The sequence below is a fragment of the Stegodyphus dumicola genome, chromosome X2, assembly GCF_044657685.1.
Source record: "Stegodyphus dumicola isolate Sdum_Otavi_A_Nest chromosome X2, ASM4465768v1".
Lineage (NCBI taxonomy): Eukaryota > Metazoa > Arthropoda > Arachnida > Araneae > Eresidae > Stegodyphus > Stegodyphus dumicola.
Genome location: NC_140781.1, coordinates 158,947,023 through 158,960,919, shown reverse-complemented (window position 1 = coordinate 158,960,919; position 13,897 = coordinate 158,947,023). Strand labels below are relative to the sequence as shown.

General features: G+C 33.1%; 1 protein-coding gene across 5 annotated transcripts in view; it reads right to left on the bottom strand.

Moving 5' to 3' along the window:
* Nucleotides 1-8,895: 8,895 nt before the first annotated feature.
* The window catches only part of LOC118188381 (protein SREK1IP1-like), a 43,097-nt gene continuing 38,095 nt past the window's right edge, over nt 8,896-13,897 (bottom strand). For 2 of the 5 annotated variants that reach the window (XM_035358802.2, XM_035358804.2), the window contains 2 exons: nt 10,225-10,390; nt 8,896-9,650 (listed from right to left, as the gene is read on the bottom strand). In XM_035358802.2, coding sequence (XP_035214693.1) covers nt 9,470-9,650; nt 10,225-10,390 — 347 coding nt within the window. In that variant the 3' untranslated portion in view covers nt 8,896-9,469. Of the gene's footprint in view, nt 9,651-10,205; nt 10,391-13,897 lie in introns of those variants that run through there. The other 3 variants (XM_035358806.2, XM_035358805.2, XM_085810051.1) reach the window with 2 other exon arrangements.

The window sequence follows — 13,897 nt, the reverse complement described above, 5'->3', positions numbered from 1 at the left end:
TAGGTTGATTTGACAGCCAAAGTGCAATCTTCCTGCTGGCTAGAAACAGGAATTGTGGATTTGAATAAATTACTGGAAGAAAACTATTTTTATTTGCCATGTGTGTGACTTGTAAAATGGCGAAAATGTCTAAACGAAATGATTTCAGCCTGAAAGAAAAACAAAAATAGCTAAAAGAATTTATGTTTGTAAAATCCAGCCAGAGAGAAGCAGCATATAAAACAAGAATTTCCCGAACAGTATTGTGGAACTTACATAAACTAATATATACAGCTGATACAGAGTAAAAAATGGAAATTTCTCCAGCAAGCGCAAAAGGAATGGGAAAATCGAGAGACATTTAAACAGCTCTTCTAGAATGGTTTCAAACTATTGAGACTAAGAAAAGTTCCAATTTCTAGAGCTCTTTTGATCACAAAAGCTGTTGAATTTACTAAAATACCAAGAGAAAACTTTGTGCCAACTGATGGATGGCTCACAAGAAATAACATTATTTATCGGAAACTACATGATGAGAAGCAAGCGGCAGACCATAATTTGATTGAAAAGTGGTTAAAAGACATTTTACGAGGGCTTTTAAAAGAATACGATCCACATAAAATTTGTAACATAGATGAAATTGTTTTATACAGTGACCACACACTGTTTCGATGTGAAACAGCAGGTGGTTTTAAGAAATTAAAAGAATAATTTACAGTGCAGTATGAATCCAACAATTAAAGAGATATCATTGGATATTGGAAAAAGTACTTGACAAGAACTTTATTTTACTGTAACAAGAACTCGAGAATGAAAAGTAGTATTTTTACCAATTTCCTCTTGAAATGGGAGATGAGCTGAGAAACGATAAAATAGCTTTATTCTTATACAACTATGCTGCCCAGCCCTCTGATATCGCTGTGAAGAATATTAAATTAGTTTCTTTTCGCTTTCTTTTTAATCTGATTTCTCATCAGAAGCGGAGTAAAAAGACGTCTCTACATCTTGACACACGAGAATAAAATATGATCTTCAAATACGACTTTTATCATTCAGCCATTAGACCAAGACATTATAAAAGCTTTCAAATATCATTACAGGTTTTGTTCAGAAAAAGATATATCAAAATAAATTTTATGAAAATGTAAACCCTTTGAAAGAGGCAACTATCTGGTTGTAAAGAAAGTTTTCCTCCAAAAAACGTTCTCAGTAAAGTTAGAAGAAAAAATAAAAAAATAAAGCAGCATCTTTAGTGCGGGTAATAATCACTACCCAAATCTATGACCTTCTGCCAACGCTTTGGTAGTTTTTCAAAGCCTTCGGCACAGAAACATAGTAGCCGCGAGTCCAAAAACAGATGAACCTCATTTCGACATCCTGCACAGAATGGCACACAGCACAACCAAGATGTAGCCCCAAGGAGCAATGTCAGGACTGTAGGGTGGGTATGGCAAAACATTCTATTCGAGTCTGCACAGAGTCCAGCTGGTGAATGCAGAGATGTACAATCAGTTTTGGAATCGATTCACTTTACTGAATGAATAATCACCACTCCGGCAAAAACGGAATGGCAGTACATTAATAATTCACTGAGAGCTGTTGGGAAGTGTGCCAAAAATTTGATTCCTTTTTGTGTAAACACTAGCAGTCTTTCCTTTATTATTTACCGGAAACGTCTCTGACATATTTTTTATGTGTGTTATGTAGGTCTATATGTGCGCTTTTGGTATGCTTGTGTTTAATCTAATACGGAATACAAAACATTAAAAACTGACCGTCCCCATTTGAAATGGATGACATTTTTTCCCATCTGGCAGTGTGAGGATCTGTTTAAAGTACGTAGATTATAGGAACTAGCTATTTGGATTCCCAGCTGTCTCGTGCTCCAGCACTGGTGGCAGATCTGGGTCTTCGTAGTCGTGATTTTTCGCACTTCTCATCGCTTCTGTTCTAGCTGCAGATCCGATTCTGATCGCTCTTTTCACTTCCTCAGGGCTGTTCCTTTGAGTTTTAGTATAGCTATGTATATTTAGTATTACCTTTTTTTATACAATATTACTGTAATATTTATGCAAAAAATTATTTTTTATTTATTGACCTATTTTACTAGCGTCTTGCAATCAAGAACTTTGAATTTCTCTTCCATCTTCTTTAGAATTAATAGATATTTATAAACATTAATTTTTCCATCTAATGTGTTGTTTCAAGGTCGCAGAACAAATTGCGGATTCTAATGAATAAAAGAACATCGACAGATTTGGTGTCATTTTATCAAATTAGTTAAAAACAGGAAAATGTAGATGTTATCACCAGACAATTTCATGTTTTTGGGGATCTGCCTCCTATCTAAAAATTAATTTTTACACCGTGTTTTGCAAACAACAACAAAATATCAATTACAATAACACAGTAATGTAATGTTTAACAAAAGTGAGTTTAGTTTTCATTATTTTTTAACTTTAAGCATTTTTTGTTTCAGAATTTTACTGTTGTTCTATGTACAAAGGTTTTTTTTTCAGGAAATCTCAAAAGTACAGTTGAAAGAACTCAGTCCAGGGAGTGAGTGATTTGGTCGAGTCAATTCCAGCAATCCCATTCCTTGTTCAATTCTTTCTTCTTTCCCCCTTTCTTTTGCACATTGCTCTTGATCCATGACTGTTTCAAACTAATTCATCAAGGTTGTTGTTAGTGAGCAGGGAACCGTTAAAAAGAACTAATTCACTTCAGTGAGCAAATGGTTCAAATCTGATCCCTTAAAGAAATGGTTTTACTCATCTCTACTGCAGACACATGTGGCCTTGCATTATCCTGATGGAACATTACCTCTTTGCACCGGAACTCAGTTCCACCATTTTCCTTGATAGTAGCGTCAACACGGACTAGCATTTCATCGTACACCTTACTGTCGAGATTTTTATTTTTTTCCGAGATACTCTTTGTGGATTATTATCACAGCAATCCCTCTGATACAAAGCATGATGTTTTCGTTAGTCAAATTGCACTCTGCGACACTGCCAACAAGTGCAGACCAACCCCCTTTTAGGCCTGTGTTGTTGAAATAAGTCCACTTTTCATCACAAGTGATGATGAGGGCCAGAATTTTGTCCTTGCGTTGATATTCGAGCAGATTAGCGAAGGCCCAAACACGTCTGTCCTAATCTGCTTGAGCCAGCTCATATGGCACCCAGCGATTGAACTTGTCCGTCAAGTTTATGCAACGCACAGCATGACTAACGGACATGGCACTAACGTCTAGCTCCATAGCAAGCTCTCATGTGGTTGGACACTGATCTTCTTCACACATCTCACAGGCTGGCCTCATCAACATCAGTAAGCCAGGCACAGAGGTCTCCTTCTTGAAAATCATAGTCTATGTTTTTGAACTTTAGGTACCAAACCTTCACAGTGTCGTACGATACTACATTAGTACCTAAAGCTATACACATAATTTGTCAACATTCTGTCACTGACTTTTTAAAAAAAGAACATGAAGCAAATGATGATCTGTTAGCGTGATAGTTCCGTTTCAGACACCTTGTTCTTAACGATATTTTTTCAGAAATTTCACAACAAGTGTTCTAAAGCAAGTCTCTTTCTTTCAAATGCCAAAAATCATTTGACAAAATAAGACTAAACACACTGACATGAACTGTTTGCGCAGACGATATTTGTGGTGGCAGGAACTTTCCATTAAAACTTTATAAATCGGTATCTTTGCTAGAGTAAATGCGTATAATAGTCAAGGCATGAGATGTAGTCTCTCCAAACACAGAAACTATTTTAGAAAATGCAGCTTTTATTAGAAGAAGCCGCAGAGGAATCACAAGCTATTTTTAGCAATTTGGATATCAGTGAGAGAAATTACGAAGACTCGTTTTTAGAATACATTGCAACTGATGATAATGTTGAGATAGCATGTCAAAGCCCTAATTACAATATTATAGAAAGTGTTAAAATTGCTGGAGAAACTGAAAGTGATACGGAAAAAAAGAGACTGCATGCCAACCTAAGCTGAATCAGGACATCGGAAAAGCTACCAAGAGTTTTACGAACTTGAAAATATAACTGAAAGACTATTGATAAATAATACAAAACAAATACCAATAAAGTGGTTCATGGTAAAGGTTTAAAATTTTATTTTGTATGTAATTATATATATTTTTTATTTCTAATGGCAGGCACTTACCATTATAAAAGATGGCCACTACTAACGCTGGAAGCAGAGGTCTCTTTATTACAAAGGAACCTAATAGGAGGGAAAACGTTGCTTCTTATGAAGGGGTACACAATTTACATCCATGTCTTCTCCGGGTTTTGAAACTGGGCCCTTCGGTACGGCAGTCAGTCAGTAACCAATTTTCCGTCTGAGCAGCAAGTGTGTAATTATAAAATTTAAATTCCCAAATAGTTTAAACACTAATGGCTATTTATAATTTAGGTTTTAATTCTTAGTTAATATCTTACTAAACAAGATCAAAGCTGATACTATAATTTGCACTAACGAAATCACCGTTTATGAAATTTAGCCCTTTAATAAATGCAAATATGTTTGGAACTGTAACAAGCAGCAGATACGGTGTGTGTATGTATATATATATATATAATTAAATTAATGAACTGAAATTCATTGAAATCAAAACAAATTTCCTAATACTTGCACAACAGATTAAAAATAAGATAATAATAATTTAGTAGAATGTATTTTAGGAGATAATAATATAATCAATCTTACTTTAGAAAATAAATTATACATATATATGGCACAAAGACCGAGATCCGGACTCGACGGGACTTTGGTGATTCCGGGTATTAGACAATCAGTTAAAATCTATTAAGATGGCACATAAAAATTACACAATTAAAAACATGAAATCATGATTTTATGAATTAAACAGCATCTATGATCTAAAGGGTATCAAAATTCACACACACACACACAAAAAGAGCTTAATATTTATTTGTTTATTTTATTAAACATGTCTTTCAATGTAAGTTGTTTTAGTGCTAATACTTCCTCTTTAATTCTATAAACAGACATAATTTCTTGTTCAGTTACAAAGTTGCACTGTGCAAGTCCTGTAATTGCTGTGCCCAGAATTCCGACTAACATGTCAATCGAAATTTTTTCGTTTCCAATAACCTATCTGTTATTTTCTTGATCTAGAACCATACTACAGATTTTGCGATCTGTTAATTGATCAATGATTGGGGCATTGTCATCACAAAGAAAATCTTGTTATATGATCTTCATCTATTACCGCTTCTCCAAATTTCCTTACAAAATCCATTAATTTGAAAATTTCGCCTTTGGTTTGCGATATCCAAAAACCTTCAAATTCATGACTATCATCTTCATCATCCTCACTATGAAATATGGTAGTTGGTCATAAATTATGCCAAGTTTTTTTTTTAAGTATCTGGAGACACATCCTCCCATGATCTTGCAATGCAGATTTTATGCTAAAATATTTCAAAAATTCTTGAATAGTTCTTGTCACTGTTCAAAAAATTTAACATCAATTTAAAAAATGCTACATTATATTTGCAGTTTAGCATGAGCACTGTTTGGATATCCATAGGCTGAATGACGGGCGTACAATCTGGAGGAAAGAATAACACAGATTCCTTATCTTTCACTAAAACTTTAAGTGAAGAATGAGCCGAAAAGTTGTCTAGAATCAGGTCACGTTTGCGTCATCAGGTAGACCAACCGAATTCAAATGTTGCAGAGCCTCGGGTATAAAATGATTTTCAAACTAATCATTCATTAACGTTTGTGTCATCCATGCTCTTTGTTTGTGTCATCCATCCTGCAGATAATTTTTCACACGTAAGGAGTTCAATTAATTCATCTGCAAATAGTTCAGCAGCTTCAGTATCAGCTGAAGCTTTTCCACCTGAAATTTTTAATTGCCTTATACCATTGTGAATTTTAAATTTAGTTAATTCCACTTTTTGCTTAATGGGCATCAAAACATGCTTTCTCTTTGTAGATCCTTTTGCAGCTCCGAAATTAGAAACCCTTTTCAATTTAATCAAAAATTCAGGCTTTGATTTTCATAAAATTGCTGTAATAATATGTCTGCAAAAAATAACAAGCTGGATCAAATTACAAGATTAAGGAGGCAGTCTGATATGTTAACTGAAATTCTTTAGAAATCAGTAAAGATAATTTTAGCCTAGCTTAATAGCGTCCGCTATACATCAATTGGCTATGTATCATATGACTGGCGACGAAAGACATGTTTCTCCGCAAAATTTTATCTTGCTTCTATAGCGTACTGAATTAATCCTGAACTGTATAAAGTTTAGTTATTTATTACACCCACATCTATTTCTTGTACATGCTTAAGGTTCATCTGAGTCCTGAATAAATAAATTCCCACATATACTTAAGGCTTAAGTAGGGCTGGCACTAGATATCACATGATGCAGTCAGTCTCTGCAGGTCCTAAATTCTGCTACAAAGTGCCTCCCTAAATTCTAAATTTTTGCCACCCCTAAACTTTGCATCCCAGTGCTTTCCCTAAATTGTAAAAAAATTTTCATCCTTTAATTTTGCTGCTCGATGCTTCTCCAAATTCCAAAAATTTTTTCTTCTTTAAATTCTGCTGCCAGGTGCGGTCATACGAGCTCTGAAGCCTGTTCTGGGTTTATGCGAATAACATATCAGTTATTCTTAATTCAAATAGCACTAAATGTAATCTTTTGGCGTATGAGTTTCATTAACAAAATCTATTTTTAGCATATGAAAAGAAATTTTTGTTGAATTTTTCCTCGTTAACATTTCTTAGTGCAATTAATTAAATAGTCTATAGTCATCGTCGAACGTAATGCAAGCATAAAAGGTTGCCATACTCTTGATGAAAGTAAAATATAATAAATAATGATCCGCCAGGTCGGCTTCAGGGATATAAAATACTAGCAGGTGTAAAATCAATGATGTTCCTATGTAGAATGTTTCGGTTTGAGATGTATGCCAAGCAGATATACAGCTACAAAACCAAGTTATTGTTCTCTGAAAGTTATACTTAAATTATTTCATATTCAATAACAAGGTATTTTATTTAGTAAATAAGTGAAATTAAGAATCAGGACTCTCCACATGTTTTATTATAGGGGGAACAATCAAATGTGCATACAAAAAAAATACAAAGCATACAAAAAAAAAAAAAAAAACTTTGTGGCTTTGAGGTCCAGATTTTAGATCATTCCGGATATTGGATGTCCGGTTCTCGGACTTTGTATGTATATATATATATAGGGTGTTCGGACAATATCCACAGAAAATGCAGATGATGCACTGAAAATATGAGATTATGTAATGGAATGTGTGCGGCAAAGTGATTTGCTAGATTGTGGATGCATTTGAGTGGTAGATAAAAGCTCTCACCTGGCATGAACTGTCATTCTCTAGGAAAATTTCGAGTGGCTTATTATTATCCAAAAGCGTACCTCGCTGACATGCATTTTATCTTTTGTCCTGCATCTGGAAATGCAGCAGATAGTCAAAGGATGTACACTCAGTCAAAAATAAGTAGGAGAGTCTTAAAGATGATGTTCCATTACAATGAGGGGAGGGATTTCATGATGGCTGGAAAATACAAAGGAAATCCCAGACACTACATAGTCCAGACTTTAATGTGTTCGACTTGGGTTCTTTTTAACCCAATGCAGTAACTAGAGTATCAAGCTTCTTCAAAAATACTGATTAATTGATAGAAGCAGTAAGCATATTCTTTGATAATAATTCTCCTGAAATACTGGATAACAAGTTTCTGACACTTTGACAAGTTATGCTGGAAGCAATGAAGAAAGATTGCTCCAATAGTTTTAAACTCACACATACAGGGAAAGCAAAGTTTCACAGATGAGAGATCCTACCTAAAAGTTCAAAATGCAGTACCGAAATTATGGAAAAATTCAGAAACTATATGAAAATTCAAAATAAAAAATCAAGAGTAATATTTATTGCTTATTTCAATCTATTTGTTTTATCATAAATTCTGCATTTTGTATCTCTTTTTTTTGTTACTATTATTATGGGACAAATTTAACTGATAATATTATTATGGGACAGAGAGAGTAGGAAAGCCCGAAACATTTGAGCTAGAAGGTTAAATGTGAAGTAATATATTCTTAAATCATTTAACACCAGTGGTCAAGTGGATAAGTTTACAGAGTTCATTCATTTAGAAAACAATTTACAAAACCTTGGTGAAATGTTTTGGGCAACAGGGTTCGCTTCTACATTCAATCTAACTTCTATATCACATCATTAAAGAGGAAAACTAGTGTCTTATTCAAAACAGAGATTATGTGTTGAAATATTTTCATTTAGGATACTTAATATGATGAGCAAATTAATGCAACTGTTTAATAATCAATCAACAAGTTTTGTGATATACTTTGTAAACAAATAATTGAATAAAACCATTTTCGGGTTTTTAATTTTATGGCATGACTATATGTTTACATTTACTTGGATATTTGATGTTTTCTTGCATCATTCTAGTAAAATTGTCAGTTTGAAATCAAATTCAATATGACTTGACAGTTCAATAAACCAGAAAAAAGTTGATTTTTTATTTTAAATTTCGCATATTGTTTTATATGGTAGAACACTGTTGTTCTACCATATAAAGCATAATTTTTTTAAAACACAAAATAATATACATTAGCATTACAACACATCGTCATGACCTCACAAGTAGTTAAATCTGCTCACATGCCTCATTTCCTAGGAGAATTTCCATAAGAAAAGCAAATGGCAGAGAAAATTACGAGTACTGAGCATTATTATGAAAGCACTCTGTAGACTCTGCTAGAAAAATGACGTGTGTTGGATGATTATAGCTACTTCTACATTACAGCCCACTTTTAAAGTTCTCATTTTAATAATAAGCAGCTAAAAAGTAATTTATAAATCAAAATTTTATTACTAATATCTACAATCTGAATGAACATACTATTACACAATGAGACATACAAAAGATAATAATTCTTAATACAGAATAACTACATATGCATAAAATAACTTACTCTTAAGAATTGTATTTAAAAAGAATGTAAATATAATAATCTCAAAATATAATTCAGATGATAAATAAGGAAGAGACTAAACAGAAGATTAATCACATAATTCTAACCTTATTATATTTAAAAATATACACACAAAAAGAACATGTGGAAAACGAAGAGGTAGACTCATAACATATTTCGAGGATATATATATATATAATGAAACAATTCTTCTGGATAATATAATTTCCCACAGAACTCAGAAAATCAGGCTTACTTTATAAACAGAAAAACATAATAACTACTAAAAGTTAAAGGCTAAAGTTGGAAAACAGTTTGAATTAGCAAATTATTAGCAATTCTTAAGATATTTTAAGGTTTGAAGGTTTTGTTTGATTCACTGCAAATGCGTATTTCAATTCAATAACAGATATGGTGATTACTGTACCTATCTGCACAATACATGACTTTAGTATGATGACACATTAAGATCTTTGGTATGAGTTTCCAGCAAGAACCTAAGCTGCAAACAGATAATTTCATATAAAAATGGTTCTAACACATGCTTCTTACTATATTTCCTTACATAGGCAACAGTAAAAATAGAGGAAGATGAAAAATGAAAATAATTCATATCAGTCCTCCCCCTCCTGAAGAAAAAAACAGAAAACATATAAATACAAATTATTTACATCACATGTTCAGTAATATATACGTTAAAATATTTTGTAAATATAGAAATGTTTTAAAATGCTTCACAATAATTTTAATTTCAAACACATAAATGCAGTATTTACTTACATATTATCCCTCTTTTTTCACTAATTTTATGTTTTGACAATCAAAAGGGAAAAATTATGATACGTATGCAAATTCTGAGAGAAAGATTTAAAGGGAGATCTTAAGAGAGAAAAACGCATAAAAGAACACATATGCTAATATTACTGTATGCTAAATTTTCAAAGAGATTAGCTGCAGTTAATACTTTCAACAGTATTATTCTTTTTATCAAAACTATTTATTTATAACTATATATTTCATATCTTATAAACTGCTGCCATAAATTAGAAACTTTTAAATTATATGCCAAAAAAGCTAAGACGGAAATCATAAGGGTGAGAAATATGCGAAAAAATTTGGTATACAATAGTAAGAAATTAAAAATATTCTTATTCAATTATGCTAAAATAATATAAAAACATTACATAGAATTATTACGGGTACTTTTGTTTTGAAATTTCATTCCCTTTTCTTCGATTTCTTTTTTTTGTGAGTCTTCTTATGGCTTTTATGTTTCTTTTTTTTGTGTTTGTGTGTACTTGAACTAGTATCTGTATCAACATCACTCTCACTTCCAGAATCAGATTCTTGAGGAGACCTTGATCTGTGCCTAGAAAAATTTTAAAAATGAATTTTTTGCAGATGCACTTTTAATGTAACTGCATAGACACCATGCTACCTATATGAACAGCCCTTCACAAATAGTTAATAGTCTTCTCATTCAATAATTCTTCTATGCATCATAAAGCAAAAGATTAGCATAACATTTATCACATTCAAAATACTCAATTATAAACAAAATCAACATAAAACATTATAAATGGCAAATTTCAACTTTATTTTAGCATTAATTTCAGTAAAAGGAAATCAATTTAAAGAGATGGGCAACCTCTGAAATGCCAATATTACTTTTACTGGAAACAATGGCCTGATAAACAGAGCAATCTATCCTTTCCCTAAGAAGAGAGCAACCTGAGGAACACGTGGGCAACATGTGCCTAAGAAAGCATTGACAACATTAAATAGAAAAATATCAATCTTAATTAAGATAGATATACAGCAATTAATGAAATTTAATGAAGAAAAATAACATAATTGCCAGAGTTGACATTATAACAGCTTAAGGAAGAGAATGGTCTGCTTACTTTTGCTTTCTGGAACAGAATGCACTGTTGTGCCCATTTTGTGCAATCTTTACGGATGAAAGACCAAACAAACAGGAACATATTAACTTTGTTGATGCACAAATGCCAGGGTGAGACAAATTGTGCAATATTGCAAAAACTTTCTCATGGAATGCTGGGGGACATAAAGGCGGGCGGCACCTGTTGACAAATCGCAATATATCCTACAATTAGCTAAGCTAACTTTTTGGGGTTGTATAACTTTTGAATCTTTTGAAGTAAAGTTGTAATTCTGGATTGATTTGTTGCATTTTAGCAATTTCTTCATAGTTGATAGGCTTAGGCATGCTTATCGCTTCTATGCGCGAAATTGCATTGGCAGTGATATTCTCCAATTCTGTATATGGTGAATTTCGGTGATGAAATGGGAGATGAAGTCTAACTGCCTAGCCTGACGAGGTGAACACTTATTCAAATGCTGTTGAAATGCATATGTAAGCAGCTTGTGATCGGTGATTAAAGAAAAATTTCATGCTTCCAACATATATTTAAAATGCCTAATAGCAATCATAAGCACTGTAGTTCCTTTCTGCTCATGAAAGCTTTCATGAGAAAAATGCAAGAGGATGTAATTTCCATCAACTAATTGTGATATCGTTCCGCCGATCTCAAAGTCTGACCCATCGACCTGTAAAACCAACTTCGCATCTTTCTTCAGGTGTGCTAAAATAATCACATTTGTGATTAACTGCTTGCAATCTTGAAATTCATTTCACACTTCCTTAGACAAATTCAGCGTTGTCTTAGCATTTTTCTTAGCCCCTTTTAAATAGGAAGTTAAATGTATCTGATTCTGGGCTACAGTGGGTAAAAATTGACAGTAAAAATTTTAAAATCCTAAAAATCTCTGCAAACCTTTTACCGTTTTAAGAAGTGGGTAGTTAAGTATGAGTTCAACATAGTTGCCAGAGTTGGGTATATTATATTATAACGGCTTAAAGAAAGACAGAGAACGGGCCCAATGCAGACACTGAGGTTCACATATCCAGGTGAAGCACAGACTGCTGGAGAAAAACTTGTTCCTCTCCATCAGCCTGCAAGGTTACCATACATGTCTGGACTGTCTTTTGCCAACTGGTGGTTTTCTATACAGTGTTGAGTTCATATACGAGGGCTATCCAGAAAGTAGATTACGTTTTGGAATAAAAAAATAAACAAAGTATAGGAAACAAATTTTATTATATACAGATGAAAGCCACACTCAAATACTACTTTTCTACATAGTCACCATACAAATTAAGGCATTTATCGTAGCGATGTACGAGCTTGGAAATTCCTTCGTCGAAAAATTCGGCCGCCTGCGCCTTCAACCACTTCGTTACCTCTTCTTGCAGCTGTGCGTCGTCATCAAAACGCTGCATAGCCAGCCACTTCTTCATTGCTGGGAATAGGTGGAAGTCGCTCGGTGCCAGGTCGGGACTGTACGGCGGATGAGGAAACAACTCCCACTTAAAAGATTCAAGAACTTTACGAGTGACATTTGCCGTGTGGGGCCGGGCGTTGTCGTGAATCAACAAGATCTTAGAGCTCAACATTCCTCTGCGCTTGTTTTGAATTGCTCTTCTGAGTTTTTGGAGAGTTTGGCACTACCTTTGAGAGTTTATTGTAGTGCCTCTTTCCAGGAAGTCCACCAAAATTACACCTTTTCTGTCCCAAAAAACAGTCGCCATCATCTTCCTTGCCGACATTGCATACATTTCTTGGGTTTTTGGGGAGAACTTGTGTGCCCCCACTGCATTGATTGCAATTTCGTTTCACAGTTCACATGTTTCACCCATGTTTCGTCACCAGTAACGATGCGATCGAGTAAAGAGTCACCATCCTTATGGTAAGCGTCCAAAAAGTTCAACGTTCTAGCCTCAGGAGTGGCCAATGTCGAAAAAAGGCAAATAGTGCCTGCCATTCGAAAAAAAAAAAAAAATAGAGGGAGTTGTGCTTTAAATCAACAAAGTGATTTCATTAAGGGGATTCAGCATTACAGTTGGTTCAAGGTCATCGAGTGTTTAATGTCCTTCAGGTATATGTGGCAGGAAATTATTTTTTGCACTTCCACTTAGCATTTTGTCATTTGAAAACTCAAAATTGTTATCATGTAAACTTAAATCAAGGTTATTTTTATATGAAACAAAATTATTAACTATGCCGTGGACTCATACATTTTGCATCTAAATTTCGTGCAAAGTTTCAGCTTTTTAAATGTGTCATTTTGCAAAAATATGAAATTACTGTTCAAGAGATGAAAGCATAATTTTAGTAATATAATTTCAAATGATGTTTTGAATGAAAAATTAATTATGTTCACATAGTTTGAAACATTTTGCGATTTTGTAATATAATTAAATAGATATATTTAAAATTTTACATTTGAAAAGTTCTAAAAGCCTGCCCTTCACAGATATAATTATGAAGTTTATTTATTTCCTTATTTTATATTCACAAAATTATATGGTCCTTATTATTATTGTAAGGCAGTGTAGAAACTTATTTACAAAATTTAAGACCTTTTACTTTGACTTAACTGGTTTTAATTTTTGAATTTCAATGAACTAATTTGAAAATTTTTATGGCTTTAAGTTACAAATTCAAAATTGGATAATTATACAATACTAGATGCCAGTTACCTTTAATAAGGAAGGGAGGTTTTTAGAATCTGACAGCAATCTGCACTTTGTTACACTAACTTGTAATGTAGAGGCTCTGCCTATTTTTATCAAAATTTATTTTGTTATTGTATTGAATTTTGTTACTTTTCTATGTTTATTAAGCTCAAAATTCCATTTTACGTTGCTTTACAATTAAGAAAATGTGGATTATTTTAAAAGTGTTTAATAATTAATTTTAATGCAAATTTCATGAATATGTATGCAAAAGAAAATTTTTGTATTATATTGAGAGCAACAATTTTTACAAAAGACTTTCAAGCTAAGGATTGC